Genomic DNA, 21,449 nt, shown 5'->3' with positions numbered 1-21,449 from the left:
GAATTAAGCAGTCCCTGAGAGGACCCTGGGTGCTACTGGGGGCCCACACAGAAAACTCACCATTGGGAAGTAGAGGTGGGAGCAGTCCTGGGCAAGGGGCCGTCTGCTGAGTGGGGAGCAGGCCACTGAGTGAGTGGAAAACAGGGAGGGAAGCAAGTAATGGCCATGGCTGCTACAGGTGTGTTTTACGAGTCATTTTGAAACCTGCTCATTAGGACGGGATGGAGTGACAGGACTCCTTGTGAGCCGCTTGCCTCACTTGTCTATGAAATTATGAAATAATAATGAGTGCTGTAATAGCTAGCACTCCACAGAGCTGGTGCCGGGCCGTGTTTTAAGTGCTACATACCTATTAACTCATTCACTCCTTTACACAACAACCCTGTTATTTTTCCCATTCTACAGACAAGGAAACTGAGGCTGAGCAACTGGCCTGAGGCACAGAACTATAAGCAGAGCTGGGATGCCCCCTAGCCTGGCCCCCGAGTGCCACTTCCCACGTACTCTCCCGTGGCCCTTGAATATTACCAGGGACCAGCCTCGGGAGAACATTCAGCACAGGTGCCCTAGCAAAGCACACCCAAAAAAATCAATGGTAGTCCTTGAAAAGTGGAACATTTGTAGCCAGACAGACTTCAGATACCCCAGTTAACTCTTTTTGGTAGATAATCTTTAAGAAAACCTTCGTGGTACTTTGCTTAAGCATCAGATGTTCTTCAGAGAGCAGGCCAGCCCCTTCTGTGGTTGTCTTATCCTACTTAAAAAGACAATGGTCTCGATTAGTACAACATTTGTAAAAAGGTTATATGTTGGCCAGGCGCAGTGGCTGCTCATGCCTGTAATCCCAGCACTTTGGGAAGCCAAGGTGGGAGCATTGCTTGAGGCCAAGAGTTCGAGACCAACCTGAGCAACATAGTGAGACTACAAAAGAAGGAAACATGTTTGAGGGAGAATGAAAGGAATGGGGCTAGAAATCAGCAGAAGCATAATAACAATCAGAGATAAATAAGGCAAATGATTGAGCCTTACTAATTCATAAATAAGTATCAGGATAAAAATACTTGCCACCTTTTAAAGCTATTCATGGTAAGTTCCTGAGGAATTAGATAGGACATCTGTGAACCTCTTTACTTTGAGCCAATTTCTTACGTTTGAATTTAAAAGAGTCATATGTTTTCTGGCTGATTCCATTCGCATCGTCTTGAGACTCTGTTACTCCAGAGTAGTTGCTGAACATGGCAGGTTAGAAATTACATTCCCCTTCCCTCCACCGTCTGCATGCATCGTACTTCTTCCCATGTACCACACCTCATATTCCCAGTCACTCAAGCAATCTGTTTGTCGTCTCTGCCTCTTGTTAGGACACAATCTCATGCATAGGAACTTTGTGACTACTTTGTAGGAAAAAGAGGGATAACATCACTCTCTTCATTACATGAGAATGATGCTAACTCTATGTGGGGTGCCAAGAGAGAATGAAGGGGGAATGTGAAGTGTGGGTGAATTACTAACACTGTAAAGAATTTGGGTGGGAGGGAGAAGTCTCTAGAATTAAAAAATGAGGAAAACCACTGATTAGACCATGATTCTGACTTCTTAGCCAGGCAAAAGAGCCCAGAGATTACCAGTCTTACTCCTGCCCACTTGCAAAGGCCAGAAACTTTCCATAACTTATGGGAAGACTTATATTGGCTTTGATGAAGTATTGATGAAGCATATTGCAAGTACAATCCTAAGTAATGCCCAAAACAAAGTAGACACATTGTAGGTGACTTGGAGGGCCTTTAAGAACCACAGTGGCTCATGCCTGTAATCCTAACACTTGGGGGGCCAAAGTGGGAGGCTCAGTTGAGCCCAGGAGTTCAAGACCACCCTGAGCAACATAGTGAGACCCCGTCTTAACGAAAGAAAAGCCAGTCACGGTAGCATGCAACTGTAGCCCTAGCTACTCCGGAGGCTGAGGTGGGAGGATCGCTTGAACCCATGAGGTGGAGGCTGCAGTGAGCTATGATGGGACCACTGCACTTTAGCTTGGGTGACAGAGTGAGACCCAGTCTCAAAAACCCCAAAAACAAGAAACCAAAAACACACCACAGCAATCTCTTAACCAAACTTGGAGACCACTGACTTGGATCACGTCCTCCTAACGCCATGTCTTTTCAGGCAGCAGACTCAGGCTGTTCTTGAGTAAACCTTGCTCCATGCTGCCATGTGGCTGGGCTGCCCATCTGTGCTGCATGTAATGAGCTCTTGCTACTGTGCATACTGACTGTGGAAAACCATCAGCTCTGTCCAGCCTTGCCTTCAACCCCACTTAACATTCACACGTGCAATTAAAAACCACCAGCTGTTAGATCAGACAGGGAGAGATGAGTGTCTCAGTATCCAAATGCCAGTTCAGCTCTAAGACAGAGGAAGCCTTTTGTGTCTGCCAACCAAGTTACATTCTCGGGTCTTTCGATTTGTTTTCCAGAACGATGACAACTTCTTAAATATAATCTATGAAGCCTATCTCTTCAGCATGACTCAAGCAGCCATGAAAAAGACTATGTGACAGCAAGTCGGTTTAAAACTGATTTTCAAGGTCCTTCTAGAACTCTGGCACAAGGTCCTTTCATGTTGAGTGTGGTTTCCTTCAATGTTTCTGCCTTTTTTAAAAAAAATATGTATAATATGAAGTAAAATGTTTCAGATTTTTTTTATAGTCAAGTGTTTTTTATTATTATACTTTAAGTTCTGGGATACATGCACAGAACATGCAGGTTTGTTACATAGGTATACACGTGCCTTCGTGGTTTACTGCACCCATCAACCCATCATCTACATTAGGTATTTCTCCTAATGCTATTCCTCCCCTAGTCCCCCACTCAGCGACAGGCCCCAGTATGTGACATTCCCCTCCCTGTGTCCATGTGTTCTCATTGTTCAGCTGCCACTTGTGAGTGAGAACATGTGGTGTTTGGTTTTCTGTTCCTGTGTTAGTTTGCTGAGAATGATGGTTTCCAGCTTCATCCATGTCCCTGCAAAGGACATGAACTCATTCTTTTTTATGGCTGCATAGTGTTCCGTGGTGTATATGTGCCACATTTTCTTTATCCAGTCTCTCATTGATGGACATTTGGGTTGGTTCCAAGTCTTTGCTATTGTGAATAGTGCTGCAGTAAACATATGTGTGCATGTGTCTTTATAGTAGAATGAGTTACAATCCTTTGTGTATATACCCTGTAATAGGCAGAGTTATAATCCTTTGGGTATATACCCAGTAATGGGTAATAATTAGAGTTATAATCTTTTGGGTATATACCCAGTAATAGGATTGCTGGGTCAAATGGTATTTCTGGTTCTAGATCCTTGAGGAATCACTACACTGTCTTCCACAATGGTTGAACTAATTTACACTTCCACCAACAGTGTAAATGTGTTCCTGTTTCTCCACATCCTCTCCAGGATCTGTTGTTTCCTGACTTTTTAATGATCACCATTCTAACTGGTGTGAGATGGTGTCTCATTGTGGTTTTGATTTGCATTTCCCTAATGACCAGTGATGATGAGCTTTTTTTCATATGTTTGTTGGCCACATAAATGTCTTCTTTTGAGAAGTGTCTGTTCATATACTTTGTCCGCTTTTTGATGGGGTTGTTTGTTTTTTCTTGTAAATTTGTTTAAGTTCCTTGTAGATTCTGGATATTAGCCCTTTGTCAGTTGGGTAGATGGCAAAAATTTTCTCCCATCCTGTTCACTCTGATGATAGTTTCTTTTGCTGTGCAGAAACTCTTTAGTTTAATCAAATCCCATTTATCAATTTTGGCTTTTGTTGCCATTGCTTTTGGTGTTTTAGTCATGAAGTCCTTGCCCATGCCTATGTCCTGAATGGTATTGCATAGGTTTTCTTCTAGGATTTTTATGCTTTTAGGTCTTAAACGTTTAAGTCTTTAATCCATCTTGAGTTAATGTTGTATAAGGTGTAAGGAAGGGATCCAGTTTCAGTTTTCTGCATATGAGTAGCCAGTTTTCCCAACATCATTTATTAAATAGGGAATCCTTTCCCCATTGCTTGTTTTTGTCAGGTTTGTCAAAGATCAGAGGGTTGTGGATGTGTGGCATTATTTCTGAGGCCTCTGTTCTGTTCCATTGGTCTATATATCTGTTCTGGTACCAGTACCATGCTGTTTTTGTTACGTATAGTTTGAGGTATAGTTTGTAGTATAGTTTGAAGTCAGGTAGTGTGATGCCTCCAGCTTTGTTCTTTTTGCTTAGGATTGTCTTGGCTATATGGGCTCTTTTTTGGTTCCATATGAAATTTAAAGTAGTTTTTTCTAATTCTGTGAAGAAAATCAGTGGTAGCTTGATGGGGATAGCATTGAATCTATAAATTACTTTGGGCAGTATGGCCATTTTGATGATATTGATTCTTCCTATCAATGAGCATGGAATGTTTTTCCATCTGTTTGTGTCCTCTCTGATTTCCTTGAGCAGTGGTTTGTAGTTCTCCTTGAAGAGGTCCTTCACATCCCTTGTAAGTTGTATTCCTAGGTATTTTGTTATCTTTGTATCAATTGTGAATGGGAGTTCACTCATGATTTGGCTCTGTCTATTATTGGTATATAGGAATGCTTGCTATTTTTGCACATTGATTTTGTATCCTGAGACTTTGCTGACGTTGATTATCAGCTTAAGGAGATTTTGGGCTGAGACGATGGGGTTTTCTAAATATACAATCGTGTCATCTGCCAACGGAGACAATTTGACTTCCTCTATTCCTGTTTGAATACCCTTCATTTCTTTCTCTTGTTTGATTGCCCTGGCCAGAACTTCCAATACTATGTTGAATGGGAGTGGTGAGAGAGGGCATCCTTGTCTTGTGCCAGTTTTCAAAGGGAATGCTTCCAGCTTTTGCCCATTCAGTATGATATTGGCTGTGGGTTTGTCATAAATAGCTCTTAGTATTTTGAGATACGTTCCTTCAATACCTAGTTTATTGAGAGTTTTTAGCATGAAGCGGTGTTGGATTTTATCGAAGGCCTTTTCTGCATCTATTGAGATAATCATGTAGTTTTTGTCATTGGTTATGTTTATGTGATGGATTACATTTATTGATTTGTATATGTTGAAGCAGCCTTGCATCCCAGGGATGAAGCCGACATGATCATGGTGGATAAGCTTTTTGATGTCCTGCTGGATTCGGTTTGCCAGTATTTTATTGAGGATTTTCACTTTGATGTTCATCAGGGATATTGACCTGAAATTTTCTTTTTTTTGTTGTGTCTCTGCCAGGTTTTGGTATCAAGATGATGTTGGCCTCATAAAATGAGTTAGGGAGGAGTCCCTCTTTTTCTGTTGTTTGGAATAGTTTCAGAAGGAATGATACCAACTCCTCTTTGTACCTCTGGTAGAATTAGGCTGTGAATCCATCTGGTCCTGGGCTTTTTTTGGTTGATAGGCTGTTAATTACTGCCTCAATTTCAGAGCTTGTTATTGGTCTATTTAGGGATTCAACTTCTTCCTGGTTTAGTTTTGGGAGTGTGTGTGTCCAGGAGTTTATCCATTTCTTCTAGATTATCTAGTTTATTTGCATAGAGGTATTTATAGTCTTCTCTGATGGTAGTTTGTATTTCTGTGGGATCAGTGGTGATCTCCCCTTTATCATTTTTTATTATGTCTATTTGATTCTTCTCTCTTTTCTTCTTTACTAGTCTGGCTAGCAGTCTATCTATTTTGTTAATGTTTTCAAAAAACCAGCTCATGGATTCATTGATTTTTTTTTAAGGTTTTTTTATGTTTCTGTCTCCTTCAGTTCTGTTCTGATTCTAGTTATTTCTTGTCTTCTGCTAGCTTTAGAATTTGTTTGCTCTTGTTTCTCTAGTTCTTTTAATTGTGATGTTAGGGTGTCGATTTTAGATCATTCCCGCTTTCTCCTATGGGCATTTAGTGCTATAAATTTCCTCCTAAACACTGCTTTAGCCGGTGCGTTATGTCTTTGTTTTCACTGGTTTCAAAGAACTTATTTATTTCTGCCTCAATTTTGTTATTTACCCAGTAGTCATTCAGGAGCAGATTGTTCAGTTTCCATGTAGTTGTGCAGTTTTGAGTGAGTTTCTTAATCCCGAGCTCTAATTTGATTGCATACTGTGATCTGAGAGACTGTTTGTTATGATTTCCTTTCTTTTACATTTGCTGGGGAGTGTTTTACTCCCAATTATGTGGTCAATTTTAGAATAAGTGCGATGTGGTGCTAAGAAGAATGTATATTCTTTTGATTTGGGGTGGAGAGTTCTGTAGATGCATATTAGGTTCATTGGTCCAGAGCTGAGTTCAGGTCCTGAATATCCTTGTTAATTTTCTGTCTCATTGATCTGTGTAATATTGACAGTGGGGTGTTAAAGTCTCCCTCTGTTATTATGTAGGAGTTTAAGTCTCTTTGTAGGTTTCTAGGAACTTGCTTTATGAATCTGGGTGCTCCTCTGTTGGGTGCATATATATTTTAGGATAGTTAACTCTTCTTGTTGCATTGTTCCCTTTACCATTATGTAATGCCTTTGTCTTTTCTGATCTTTGTTGGTTTAAAGTCTGTTTTATCAGAGACTAGGATTGTAACCTCTGCTTTTTTTTTTTTTTTTTTTTTTTTTTTTTTTGCTTTCCATTTGCTTGGTAAATAGTCCTCCATCCCTTTATTTTGAGCCTATGTGTGTCTTTGCACGTGAGATGGGTATCCTGAATACAGCACACCGATGGGTCTTGACTCGTTATCCAATTTGCCAGTCTGTGTCTTCTAATCGAGTCATTTAGCCCATTTACATTTAAGGTTAATACTGTTATGGGTGGACTTGATCCTGTCATTATGATGCTAGCTGGTTATTTTGCCCATTAGTTGATGCAGTTTCTTCATAATGTCAGTGGTCTTTACAATTTGATGTTTTTTGCAGTGGCTGGTACCAGTTTTTCCTTTCCATATTTAGTGCAGAGAGGCCTGTTAGAAGGAAAACTAACAAACAGAAAGGAATACCATCATTAACAAAAAAGACGTCCACACAAAAACCCCATCCGAAGGTCACCAACATCAAAGATAAATCCACGAAGATGAGGAAAAAACAACGCAAAAAGGCTAAAAATTCCAAAAACCAGAACACCTCTTCTTCTCCAAAGGATCACAACTCCTCACCAGCAAGGGAACAAAACTGGATGGAGAATGAATTGACAGAAGTAGGCTTCAGAAGGTGGGTAGTAAACTCTTCCGAGCTAAAGGAGCATGTTCTAACCCAGCGCAAGGAAGCTAGGAACCTTGAAAAAAGGTTAGAGGAATTGCTAACTAGAATAACCAGTTTAGAGAAGAACATAAATGACACAATGGAGCTGAAAAACACAGCACGAGAACTTCGTGAAGCGTACACAAGTATCAACAGCTGAATTGATCAAGCAGAAGAAAGGATATCAGAGATTGAAGATCAACTTAATGAAATAAAGCATGAAGACAAGATTTGAGAAAAAAAATGAAAAGGAACGAACAAAGCCTCCAAGAAATATGGGACTACTTGAAAAGACCAAACCTATATTTGATTGGTGTACCTGAAAGTGACAGGGAAAATGGAACCAAGTTGGAAAACACTCTCCAGGATATTATCCAGGAGAACTTCCCCAACCTAGCAAGGCAGGCCAACATTCAAATTCAGGAAATACAGAGAACACCACAAAGATACTCCTCAAGAAGAGCAACCCCAAGACACATGATTGTCAGATTCACCTATGTTGAAATGAAGGAAAAAATGTTAAGGGCAGCCAGAGAGAAAGGTCAAGTTACCCACAAAGGGAAGCCCATCAGACTAACAGTGGATATCTCTGGAGAAACCCTACAAGCCAGAAGAGAGTCGGGGCCAATATTCAACATTCTTAAAGAATAGAATTTTCAGGGGCCAGGCGTGGTGGCTCACGCCTGTAATCCCAACACTTTGGGAGGCCAAGACGGGGGATCACAAAGTCAGGAGATCAAGACCATCCTGGCTAACACGGTGAAACCCCGTCTCTACTAAAAATACAAAAAATTAGCCGGGCGTGGTGGCGGGTACCTATAGTCCCAGCTACTCGGGAGGCTGAGGCAGGAGAATGGCGTGAACCCGGGAGGCGGAGCTTGCAGTGAGCGGAGATCGCACCACTGCACTCCAGCCTGGGCGGCAGAGCGAGACTCTGTCTTAAAAAAGAAAAAAAAAAAAAAGAATAGAATTTTCAACCCAGAATTTCATATCCAGCCAAACTAAGCCTCATAAGCGAAGGAGAAATAAAATCCTTTACAGACAAGCAAATGCTGAGAGATTTTGTCACCACCGGGCCTGCCTTTCAAGTGTTTTGTTTTGTTTTGCTTTTAGAAATCATGTCCTTCAGTACACCTGGTACCAAGAATTGAGTGGGTAGGAAAATTCTTTGCTCAGGTCACTCAAGTAAATGCCAAGCTTAAAGTATGTCTCCTTACGTGTGTGGGGCCACTTTAGAAGAATCGGTGTCTCCGTGGGAAGGGCTGTTCTTTGAGCAGTGTGTAATTTCCATTAGGGAGCTCAGTGTGCACAGTGCACGCCGACCACCAGGTGGCAGTGTCATCCCACAAGTTCGCCTACAAAGGTTTTAATGAGCCTTTGGAAGTAATGACGGTTTTCTTTTACCAAAGTAAACCTTTCATTTGTAAAAACCCAGTTGGCATGTTTTACCCAATCCTTTGAAGGAAGTTATTTCTAAAGGTATTTATAGCTGGTTTCTAGAGGATAGATGTTCTAGGAGTTGACAAATGGCCCAGATTTCCAGCAACACTTCATCCATCCCAGCCCATGGTATTTCTTTTGGACCCAAGCAGCAGGATGTGCCCGCCTAAGCTTCCGAATGGATAGTATATCACCCTTCGCAGAACATGCTGAGGGGGAGGGCACAGGAGATTGTGACTGTGATGTTCAGGGCGTCATGATCTGCAAGCTGTGTAGAAGATCGAGTTTTATGTTCACAGAGATGAGGAGCTTAATCTTGGAAGGAGTCGGACGAGCCCCTGCCAAGTTGTTAAGAGTATGTATGGGAATCAGTCCCTGCTGAGTATTCATAATAAATAAAGCTTTGTGTTTCTATAGCCCTTCTTATTCTCGGATAATAAAAAGATCTTAGATTACTGCACAGTAGGCAGTAATTTTTATTCTCATTTTATAGTTCATAACATGGAAGCATGAGGAAAACAGGTTTCCCTACAGTTTCTGAGACCTAGGCTTGGACTTGAAGCACTAGACCTTTGTTCAGCCATGCCATCAAGTGAAAGCATTGTTAGAACACCACCTCCCCTACTCTTCCGCAGGAAGGTGCTTTTTCTTGTGAAGAGAAAGGGTGGGTGGAAAAGGGATTGACTATTACTGAACCCTTGTCATATGCCGGACCTTGGCGAGGAGTCTACTGTGTTATCCTCCAACATTTAGGAAGCGCTGACTTCTTCTGTTTCTTTCGTATCACCTACAACATCTAACATAGTGATAAACCATGCAAAGTTTTCACAAAACACTTGAAATTAATAATTGCATATATGGTATCTCAATAGTCTTATAAGGAGAACAGGGCAAGGACAGAGACACACTTGGATCTGTTATTCCAAAGCCAATGATAATAGTGCTTGCTTCAGCAACACATGTACAAAAATGGGACAAAATCAATGATCTGCTTAACTGCTGGCAACCTTAAAAATATATCTTTGATCTTAATGACATGTTTAGAGTTGCCTCACTAGCTAAGGAGAGATGAATTCCATACTTAATGTTCCTAACATATTTGCAGTAGCAAATGATTAATTTCATGAAATATTTCTTCTTTTGCTTCAGAATTGAGTAAACAGCACAGAAGGGAATATCAGTTGCAGTACCTGATGTGAAAAGGTGCCCGTGTTCTGATGCAACAGAGGAACAAACCCAAGCCCAGCACGGTCAGACCTACCCTGCAGGCTTCAGTCGGGCCTTTCTAGGTCAACACCACAGTCATCTGTTTTGAAAAATAATAAATTCTCCATCCTTTACTGGAATAAATCATTTCAAAAGGGACAGGCCCAATTCATTTAGACCAAAGACGAAGGCAGCCTTTAAAGGGCAGTTGGTGATGGAGTGCTTATTTCTTCTACACAGCAGAGCAGATGAGAGTGTCTTTGTACAAAAGGACTTTCTCTAGTGAGTCCAAGAAACAGATCAAAAAGGGTTATCTAAGGCACCCAAAGTTAGATTTCATAAATAAATGGGCTTTTCTTCTTTCCACTCAGCCCAAATTCTGAGAACATCATGGACGCCACTCCTTAGGTGCCACTGGTTCCCAGGCAGCAGTTTTCAACTAATTGAATCTCAGGTGGAGTGGATTTCTGTTCATAGAGGCAGCCTTATCCAGTGCAGTGGGCTTCAACCTGGCGGAAGTTCCAGAAGCCGGAGCTGTCTGGTGTGGGGACAGAGCACCCAGCTGTGGAGTCACACAGACCCGCCTTCAGTTCCTGAACAAGCACATCTCTGGGACGTGGTTTTCTCACTTAGAAAATGAAAGACCCTCACAAGGTCCATATGAGGATTAAATGGGAGCAGCATTTAATCAAACGGCTCCTCTGTGCCATGGCTGCGGTGTCGGGGGCCATGCTCCAGTTGTCGGGAGAGGCCCGCAGCTGCTGGTCTGGCCTTCGTTTGCCGTCTACCAGGACCTGTGTGTTCAGTCTGGCATTGGCACTTAGGGATCTGTGGTCGCCTTGCTTTACCGTCTTCTCCCCTTCATTTCCTTATCACTGGAATGAAAACAGTAACACTTCTCCCTTCCTTATGAAGGAAATGCCACAGCTCTTTCAGAGGTCCACATACCCAGCAGTACAGTTACTTGTAATGTACCATGTCGGTATTGTTCTTGCCCCTGCTGTATGGGTAAAGCACCACCTTAATTGCAGGGTGGGAGAAGGCAGTGCTGTTTGACAGGATTCGTACTTCCTGGATCTTCTGAGAAGAAGCACTCTGCTCGGTCTCCCCCTTCAGAAGGCCAGGCATGGTGGTAACTGCAGAGTGAGAGAAACCTTCGTTAGCGTCTTCTAGAACTGTCTGGTGTGCATACCCAGCCCTGCTGATACACAGAGCCCCCTTGTACTGGCTTCTGCCAGCCCTTTTAAGGGGTCAACCCTGGGCCAACAAATAAAAACAAAACCAAAAAATATATATATATATATAGTATGCTGAAGGACTGCCCTGGAAATCACAGATCTGTTGCATTGGGTAAGTTTGTTCTTCCCGCAGACACCAGCAGCCTGCCTGCCCTTTTCAGACCCAGAAAGGACAGAAAGACCTGCTTTCTTCCTCTTGAATGAGAAGGGTGAAAATCTGAGAGGAAAGTGCGTTTCCACCTCAAGAAATCTCAACTGTTGAGTAACAGCCTTCTTTGGTTCTCTGGGGTATAAAGAGAAACCAACAGTCCACACTTGTTAAGGCCTGTTTCCCTGGAGTATGTGGTGCCAAGGATGGGAGGGGCACATTAGAAACGAGTGCTCTGAGCACCAGGCTTGGCTCGGTTTCCATTTGTCAGTGTAGATGCAGGTGGGGCGGGGAGGGGTGGAGTGTTGGGTGCAGTTTTAGGAACCATGTCTCCGGATTAATGTGGACAGATTGGCCACTCGCTCCTATTAGCAGTGAAGAAGCCTTCTGTTTTCTAACAGGGCCTGCTCTATTCAGACATGTGCCGCCTCCTCCCTTCTCCAAGAAATCGGCCTGCCTCGCAGGCTTTGGAACATGGAGTCGTGTTCGAGGTGAAATGCGTCGTTTGCAGTGCACAGGCTGAGGCGGCGCTTCGTGGTGGAAAGGTGCGTGGCCACGCACGTTGGGGAGCCTGCCCTGCATTTTGCCGAACACTTGGTTTTCAGATCTCAGCTGCTCTGCACCCCACTCCCTCTTACAATTAGAGGAGTGAGGGAGGTGGTTACAAATACTCGGTATATTTAACTCAACCTTGGGTATCTAGATAGATGTTCACTAAATTGAGTCATGAGTAATGCCTGCCAACAGCTTAGAGCCTTGAGAAAAGTACACAAATAAAAACTGCGTGTGCAGACTGTTGGGGGGGAGGAGAGCAGAGCACTGGGTGACTGGCACTCCCGGCGGCTGGGCAGTACAGACAGGCGCGTGGCCCCACGCCAGCTAGCAGCCCAAGCTGTGCAGCCCAGGCTTCTGAAGGAGGCAGAAGAAAGAAATCCAAGCCTCGGACAAGTTAACTAAGGGCACGGCAGGAAGGAGATAAAAATGTACTAAGTAGGCAAGAGAAAGGGTGGGAGACCAGACAGTCATAAGCCAAAGTCTAAGAATTTCCCTAAAAGTCTGAGGGCCAAGATGAAAGGCGCCAAATATCTAGGGAGAAGCCAAGGTAAAGCATCCTGCTGAGGTCGGCAGACACTGAAACAGACACGCAAGGGACAGGTGGGAGTTCTCAGCATTAGAGATGCTGGGGGACAAGCAGGGCCTTGTCTCCAAGGTGACGTTCTCCTGGCCCAGGATGGGAGCTGCAGCCCACCCAGCCGTGCACACACACAGTCCTGTGAATGCCCCAGCTCCTTCCTCCGCCTGTCAGGCACACCGGGTACCTACACAATTGAAGGGGCTCAGAAGACCAAGGCGGCAGTCCCCAGATCTAGGCTGTCAGGAGTCCCTCCTCCTGTGTGATGTAGTGTAGAGAATACTGCACTCAGGAAGCTCTGGGTTCTAGTCCCACCACCTCCTGTCTCTTTCTCTGCCCAGATGAGTATCAAGGGGAAAGGATTTTCTGTGGTGTTAATCGGAGGAACCCTGCAATGGTTGCTTTGGGCCAGAGCCACGCGTGCGCCACGCTGGCGTTTTCTACGCTGGATGGCAGCCCTGTGGGATGTGCCAGGCAGAGCTGGCCCTTCCCCCATCAGCCTCACGGGTCAGGTGTGTCCCAGCCTTTCTTATCGCCACCTTTGGCTCCATCATAAGTCTGTCCAAAATTATTTTTGATGTTGTTATATTTTCTGCCCATGGCACTTCTCCAGGGTCACAAGTTCCTTAGGTTTTATTCCCTCCTGTGTAGATAGAGGTTTCCCAGCATGCACAGAGGCTGGGAAACTGGCTTGATATAGGAAATCTTGAGATAACGGGTCCTGAAAGGACAAGGGGCTCTGCCTGGCAGTGGAGCACCCAGCCTGTGTGTGAATGGCCTCCACCCATCAGATGCCATGCTGGAGACACAGAGATGAGTAAGACCCAGCCCAGGCCCTGAGGATCTCACAGACCAGTGGGAAAGAGACTTACCGTCGGTGACATGGTGAGGGCCATCACTTACGTGCAAATAAGAGGCCAGGGAAGGCTTCCAGGAAGAGGTGATGCCTCTGCCGGTTCCCAAAGGGTAGGTAGGAGCTGACAAAATAAGGGGGCAGCAGGAGTTTAAGGCAAAAGAGATGGCATGAGCCAAGACAGGAAGGCAAGAAGCAGCAATAGTGCCTGTGTATACGTGTGCTTGCGCGCGTGTGCGTGTGTGTGTGATTGGGTGGGAAGCGGGGAGAATACAAGCCACTCAGTGTTCTGGAACTTAAAAGACAGAGATTGGCAGGAGATGTGGCTGGCAAAGCACCGTCCAGCCCGTCCAGGGAGCAGAGACTTCGCGAGGGATTCTGCCCTCTGCTCCCCATTGCCCGGGCCTGGCTGCCAGCAGGGCGCCCTGCTCGGTCTGACTGTGACCAGGCGCACAGAGGCAGTGTCCTGTGGAGGGGAGGCGGGGCCCAGGGACCCGGGCTCTAGCTCCTGCGTGGCCACTCGCAGAGCAGGATGTGACCGTCTCCCCATCAAAGTCTGTTCCTCTCTTCATGAGATAAGGAAGTTGATAATGCCAATAATAAAACATAATGCCTGACACGTGAGGGGCTCCATGCAGTTTAAACTCAGCATGCCTGTGAGCTGGGTGGTGCTGTGGGTGCCTGTGGGTGAGCACTTAGGAAATGTTAGTCCGGTAGGGGCCACCCTGGCTTTGGGGTCTCAGGGAACCTCCTCTAACTCAGATACCGGGGTCACTCACTTCCCCCATCACACCCCACTCTAACGTGGGCAGATGAGGAATACTTTCTGTTTATGACGTCAGCAGAAGGCTGCAGAACGTTTTGGAGGGATTTTACAGAAAACAGATGTCCATAAAGTTCTAAAAGTCAAAGATTCTGGAGGTTCAAGTCCTCTTTCTTTAGTGTCACCCAGTTGTCCATCAGTGGGGTGACCACATAATTGATCATCCAAAATAGGACACTTCTGGGTGTGAACTGTCACTCGTCACACAGACAATAGGCAGAAACATACATAGGCTGTCCTGGGCAAATGCAGACAAGTGATCCCCATGCCTATCACCAGGTAGGCCCTGCCAAACTTACAGCCCAGGGGTCCCTTCGATAAGCCTAAAAGAGTCCGACGGCAGGCAACAGCTCCCCTCAAGTCAGGAGGCTGAGTGGGCCGGCTCTGTCACTACTTCGCCCTGGGTACTAAAGCCAGGCCATGCAAACACAGGGCAGGTTCCCCTGTCAGATGAAGAGTCTCTACCAGATGGAGTTTCTTCCTGTCTCAGCATCCAGCCCCCTTTCTCCTTTCAGGTCCTTCCTTCTGGTTAAGATGTATGTTCAGGGGAAGTCACTGTCAGAGGACTGAGTGCAAGGCGGCCACCACTTTCTCTGCCTCCACGTCTCCTGGAGACCCGCTCTATCCCCCAGGTCGGGGTGCCTGCAGTGTGTGGAATGACCCTGCAGCCCCGGTTTGGCTTTGCCATGGACGGGAGCCTCCTGCTCTGTTGCTGGCCTTTGCTGAGCCTCTTAGAGAGCTCTGTGCTGGACCTCCGCAAACAGGTCACTCCATGGGTGGCTCCAGCCAGCAAGGCTGTCTGCATGGGAGGGGCGGCCACGTGGCCCCTGCCTGCCTCTCTTGAGTGCCCTTTTGTGCTCAGCCGGGGCAACGCCGTGACCTTGGCCACAACAGGCACTGTATAAAATGGGAGCAAGAGAAAGGATCTTGTGAGGCCATAATCCAAGCCTTTCTTTTGGCTGCTGGAGACAAGCCCAGAAAGGAGCCGGGGCCTGCCCCTGGAGAAGCAACTTGCTAATGGGGGCCGGGACCAAAACCTCAGTGAACCCCCGCAGCTGCCTCCTTCCCTCAAGGTGCCCCTTCCTCCAACACAGCACAGCTCTCTCCTCTCCCTCAGGGACTCAGGGATTAGTCACCCTTTAGAAGTGTGTGTTTGTTTATAAAGCTGCTGCTTCTCCTTCCAGCCTCTGAATGCATTCTACAGGCATTCATTAAGGAGGCTGCACAGCGAGCCCAGGAGGCAAAGGAAAGGAGAGTTTGGGGGGTTCTTTAAAGGACCAGTCACCCCTGCGGGGAGCCTCTCCTGTTTATTCTTTCTCAGTCTCTTCAGAACACAGGTACGCACACCTGCACACATACGTATACACACGTACACATGCACATGCAATACACACACACACATACACCACACATACACATACACATCACACACACCATAAACACGCACACACATTCACACATGCACACATATGCATACATGTGCACACAAACATGCAATACACACGCACATACACCTCACATAGACATACACATCACACCATAAACACGCACACACATTCACAAGCACACATACATATGCATACATGTGCACACACAAACATGCAAACACGCACATACACACATTCGTAAACACGCACACATACATATGCATACATGTGCACACACAAACATGCAATAAACACACATACACCTCACATATACATACACATCACACACACCATAAATGCACACACATACATTCACACACACACATATATACATATGCACACACAAACATGCAATACACGCACATACACCTCACATATATACACATCACACACACAAACACGCACATATACATTCACACACGCACACATACATATACATACATATGCACAAACAAACATGAAATACACATGCACATACACCTCACACATACACATCATACACACAAACACATGCACACACATTCACATGTACACATATGCACACACATAAACATACATGCAGTAGATGTGCACATTCACACATGCCCACATAGTTCACTCGCACACATGCCTGCACAACATACATGCACACATACATTAACACACATACACCTCCACATATCCACATCATAGACAGACATGTACACACATTTGCACACACACGCCCCAGCCCATTTCCAACAGTCTGTTATCGTGCGGAACAAACCTCTGCCAATCCCATTCCAAGCATCGCTGAGCCTCGTCCCCTGTGGTTTGGCCCCCGCAGCAGTGCCCAGTGGATGCTCCCTCTGCAGCCGGGGAGAGGCAGAACGAACCTCTTCACTTCACCTCACATGACCCTCAGCCCACACCCCTTCTCTCCATTTCTGCTCACTAAAAATTTCACCCCTGAATGTTGTGCACGCTCCAGCTCACACCATCTCCCCTGCTGTGGAGAGAGACGCACGATGCACGCTCAGTCTGGCTTCACTGCCAGCTCCCCGCCAGGACTGGGAAGCTCCAGCCCTGGGTAACCACTGCCAGGAACTCTGCCCTGCTTTCTTTTGTCACTGTCTTGGATTATGTTCTTGACGTTGAGCAGACCAGGGCGGCCTGCCCTTGGCAGTGGGCCTAGGAAGCTGTGGTGCCAGGCTGCCCGCAGAGACCCCACCACTCCCCACGTGCGTCTGGTCCAAGCCTCTGAAGCCCTAAACTTGTTGCCTCTGCTATTCTGCTGCTGTTGCTCTTTCTTTTCTCTCCTGCCCCCACCCTCGGGCACACAAGCAATCGAGGTAATCATGCTCCTTAGTTTATATAAACCTTCATCACTGGTTTGGACAAGGATTCTTTAAAAGTTCATTTCCTCCCGTTGACGTCCGTGCCCCACTCCCATTCCCCACAACCCCTCAGCCATTGTATCCTGTCCAACGTGTTATTTTTTGTTTGTGTTTTTACAAAATGTATATTGTTTTGTGCGCGTGGCTTTATATGAATTCTATAGAGGTGTAAGATGCACACGGAAAAGTCCGCAGAGACCTCAGTGCACACCTCAGCGAGGTTTCCAAACAGCCGTCTGCGTGTGTCTGCGTACGTGTGTTAACCCACATCCAGACGACAATCGAGAACATTGCCGACGCTCCAGAAGGTCTTGCGTGTACCCCGCTTAGCCAAACTGACCTTCTGGGATGTCACTATGCCGATTCCTGTCATCACAGGTTTCTTTCTGGAATTTCACATAAATGGAGTGACACAAAGCAGTGTCTTCACCATCTTTTATCTGATTCTTTCAATCCTCGTTATGTCCATTTTTAATCACTGTGTAGTATTCAGTTGTATGAAACTCTGTGGACCTATTTTTTTTTTAGGACAGGATCTCACTGTCACCCAGGCTATAGTGCAGTGGCTGTACCATAGCTCACTGCAGCCTCGACCTCCTGGGTTCAAGCGATCCACCTGCCTCAGCCTCCTGAGTAGCTGGGACCACAGGTGCCCGCCACCGCGCCCAGCTTATCTAATTTTAATTTCTGTGGTTCTGTGTTATGAATCCCGTTCTGGCTTTCCCCCCACTAAATGCCATGTTTACATGTCGTCCTCACTGCCACGTGCATGTGTCACCTGCCAGTACTCCACGAAATGCTCCACCACGGCATCCGCCGCTCTGCCACCAGCTCCTCAGGGATGGATGCACAGGCCCCTGTCGTGGCCCTGCCCCCACAAGATGCTGGTCCTCTTCCTGCTCATTCACTCCCCTGTACTGCACTGCTGGGGTCCGACGAGGCTCCAACCAGGAAACCCATGACTTCAAAAGAAAGAAACCTTTGTCCTCAAATTTGGTCACAGGCAAATGTTCTGTGTGGAAGCCCAGTCTGCAGTCTCTGCTAACTCCAGGACGTGCTGCCCTCACTGCTCCTCTGACGTGCCCCCGGTGCAAGGCTGAGCGTTCCTGTATCCACGCAGGAAGGTAACGCCAGGACGTGCTGCCCTCACTGTTCCTCTGACGTGCCCCCGGCGCAAGGCTGAGCGTTCCTATATCTACGCAGGAAGGTCGGGGGACTGGCTCCCAAACATCGGCCAGGACCTTGGGGGCACCCAGGGAGACGGGGGCTCTGCACCTCAGGGCTTTGGATCCAGAAGGTCTGGAACAAGCCCTGGGAACCAGCAAGGGAGCAGCGGCAGCCATCCTGTGGCCATGAGGGGAGCTGGCTGGGGGACAACCTGAAATGCTGAGGGCAGCAAGAGGAAACACGGAAGGAACGGCGTCCTGGGTGACATCTCGGACCTGCTGCACTCGCCAGCCCTGGAGCCACCTGCCTCTGGCCTCGTGTGAGCTGTCACACCGTTATTATTTCAGTCCCCAAGTAGGGGTTTCCTGCTCCTTGCAGCCGGAAGCACTAAGTGGTACCCGCCGCACCCTGCTGGGCACTCTTCTGATGACTCTGAGCTCCCGGAGGCGGGGGCGAGGCAGGGTCTATGCTCCACTCTGAGGGCCCAGTGGAGCAGCAGGTGTTCAGACACATGGGGTTTACTCCAGGCAGAAATCACCCTCATAAGGGCATGAGATCCAGGCAGAGCGAGCTCTCTGGCCTCTCGGTATTTTCCTTTGTGTCTGTCTTCTCAGCAGCCTGTGAGCTCCTCCAGGGCAAGAAATCACCATCACGCTAAGGGGTTCTGGACCCTGGGGCCAGGCACAGGGCCAGGTGTACAGTGGGTAGGTAGCAAAGGCTTGCTGGGCACTGTGGGAGAGAAGGGCGGGGAGGCATTGAGGAGCAAGAGAAAAGGAGAAGCCGAAGGCCAGGCAGACAGGCAGAGAAGGAAAGATTCATGGAGGCCCCACCAAGAGAGGAACTGAGGCTGTGAAACAGAAGGATGGAGACCTGAGGGACCCAGGCCAGTGGGCACAGACAAGTGAGCCTGAGCAGACGGAACCAAACCCATGCCCATCTGGTCGTCTCCTCCTCCTCCTGCTCCTCCCCCCGCCTTCCCCCTCCTCGTCCTCCTTTCCCTCTTCTTCCCCCTCTTCCTCCTCCCCCTCTTCCTCCTCCTGCTCCTCTTCCTCCTCCTCCTCCCCCTCTTCCTCCTCCTTTTCCTTCTCCCCCTCTTCTTCCCCCTCTTCCTCCTCCTCTTCTTCCTCCCTTTCTCCTCCTCCTCTTCCTCCTCCTCTTCTTCCTCCCTTTCTCCTCCTCTTCCTCCTCCCCTTCCTCCTCCTCCCCCTCTTCCTCCTCCTCCTCCCCCCCTCTTCCTCCTCCTCCTCCCCCTCTTCCTCCTCCTCCTCTTCCTCCTCCTCCCCCTCTTCCTCCTCTTTCCCCTCTTCCTCCTCCTCTTCCTCCTCCATCACTTCCTCCTCTCCCCCCTTCCTCCTCCTTTTCCTCCTCCCCCTCTTCCTCTCCCTCTTCCTCCTCCTTCCCCCTCCTCTCCTCCTCCTCCCCCCCTCTTCCTCCTCCTCCTCTTCCTCCTCCCCTTCCTCCTCCTCCTCCTCTTCCTCCTTCTCCCCCTCTTCCCCTCTTCCTCTTTCCCCTCTTCTTCCCCCTCTTCCTTCCCTCTTCCTCCTCTTTTCCTCTTCCTCCTCCCCCTCTTCTCCTCCTCCTCCTCCTTCCCCTCTTCCTTCTCCTCCTCCCCTTCCTCCTCCTCCTCCCCCTTCCTCCTCCTCCCTCTCTTCCTCCTCCTCCTCCTATCCTCTTTTTCCTCCTCGACCTTTTCCTCTTCCTCCTTCCCCCTTCCCCCTCCTTCCCCACACTCTGAAATGAGCACATGGCTCAGACTGAGAGGACAAACCTCCAGCTGAATTTAGTTGTAGCTGTGATTCTCCAAAACGCTTCGGGGATTCATCGGCACCAGTAACTGCCCCTCTGCTTCCTCACCTACACGCCTAATTTTGTCCAGAACAGATGGGACTCAGGCAGAGGAAGGGCTGCACAGGTGTTAGTGCCCCCACCCTGGGGAGACTGCTGCAGACAGCCTTCCCGGTGTGACCCGGCCCCCCCATGAACGGTGGCCATGGTCATGAGGAGGATGACAATGACAAGGAGAGCCACGATGACCACAGGGTTTATAGAGATCTCGCCATTTGCTGGGCAATGTGGAGGAATGTTACACACACCATGTCACCTCCCCCGACATCTGCAGGGCAGGTATCACTGCCCCGCGTTCTATCGAGGGGGAAATTGAGTTGGAAGTTTGGTAACTTGCCCGAGATCACGCCGTTAATCAATGGCAGGGCCTAAACAAGCCCTTAGCCACTGCAACCCTCCTTGATTAGCTTAATCAGGACTAATTCTTCTTTCAAACTCAAATGCTACTCCCGTTGTGTCAACCTCTCAGAATTGTCTGCCAGTGTGTTCCGTAACGATCCAAGAGCCTGTCTCACATTTGTCCTTGACTATTACGGTCTTCACATTGATTGCATCCCTGGTGTATCTCTGAGCGCAAGGATCCCATCCCCTCGCCTCTGTATCGCCCCTGCTGTACCTGACACAGAGAGAGGCCCATCCCACGAAGCCTGGCACAGGCAGTGCGGTGAGTGCAGGCAGCCTGGGCTCAGTGGTCCTGGCTCTTTTGTGAATGGGGCGTGGCACTGAGGAGGGCCCTTCTCTCCTGGTCTCAGTTATGTTTCTGGAAAGTTGAGGGCTGAGCTCCGACAATTCCAGAAGCCCCACTGAGCATGAGCATTTGATGGCTCCCACTCGCCTCTGCCACTTCCTCCGGGACTGTTCCCAGAGCGGGAACGAGGGTCCGGAGTCCTCCTCTATCCTCTGAGGCGTGCCCAGGGCTTTCAGCACGGGAACATCAGCCCAACTATGGCGAGCCATGGGGCTGACCCTGAGGGCGGCGGGCCAAGGGAACATGAGTTCACCAGAGGCCAGTCACAGTCACGAAACGGTCACACCCCTAATTCCATTTCTCTACCACCAAACATTTGCACCATTTCTGTACATTTCCCCCATCAGAAGGAAGTAGAAGAACTCTTCCTAACACCAATGGGATTCATTTTAATCCCATCATCGCAGTTTGTAAGGCAACGTTTTCTCCGCGGATTGCTTGAAGGAGAACCTGGACAGCAGTCCTGGCTCCTGGCTGGTCTTCATTTGTTGGCCCTGGGTAATGCCAACCCTGGTGTGACCCTCAATAGACCCTTGACCAAGGCCCTCTCTGGCCTTTCCGGAATGCAGTCCTTGGGGAGCTCGGAAGAGCAAATTCCCAGCAAGCTGCCAGCCTGGACCAGACATCCTTCCTGGAAGCCGGCCTGGTTCTCCGAGGAAGCATTCGGCTTCCTGTCGGGCTAGCCCCACTCCCCACTCTCACTGCTGTGAGCTGCCTCCTCCAGGCTGCTGTGGCCTCTGGGCTTGGCCCAGTGCTCTGAGCTGTGCATGGTTCCATCTCGGCATGTTTCCAGCACCTCAGATGAGCTGGCGTGGGCCCCCGT

General features: G+C 47.8%; 1 protein-coding gene and 1 pseudogene across 2 annotated transcripts in view; both read left to right on the top strand.

Annotated features, from left to right (window-relative positions):
• Positions 1 to 10,571, top strand: part of DCP1B (decapping mRNA 1B) — a 66,201-nt gene extending 55,630 nt beyond the window's left edge. Inside the window, exon 9 of one of the 2 annotated variants that reach the window (XM_050747067.1) lies at positions 9,834 to 10,571. In XM_050747067.1, the coding sequence (XP_050603024.1) occupies positions 9,834 to 9,839 (6 nt within the window). In that variant the 3' untranslated portion in view covers positions 9,840 to 10,571. Of the gene's footprint in view, positions 1 to 2,473; positions 2,705 to 9,833 lie in introns of those variants that run through there. The other variant, XM_050747066.1, reaches the window with a different exon arrangement.
• A 5,926-nt stretch (positions 10,572 to 16,497) lies between these two features.
• Positions 16,498 to 19,773, top strand: LOC126930351 (uncharacterized; annotated as a pseudogene).
• The last annotated feature ends 1,676 nt before the right edge of the window (positions 19,774 to 21,449 follow it).

The sequence above is a fragment of the Macaca thibetana genome, chromosome 11 (assembly GCF_024542745.1).
Source record: "Macaca thibetana thibetana isolate TM-01 chromosome 11, ASM2454274v1, whole genome shotgun sequence".
Classification (NCBI taxonomy): domain Eukaryota; kingdom Metazoa; phylum Chordata; class Mammalia; order Primates; family Cercopithecidae; genus Macaca; species Macaca thibetana.
This window is presented reverse-complemented; position numbering and strand designations above follow the sequence as displayed.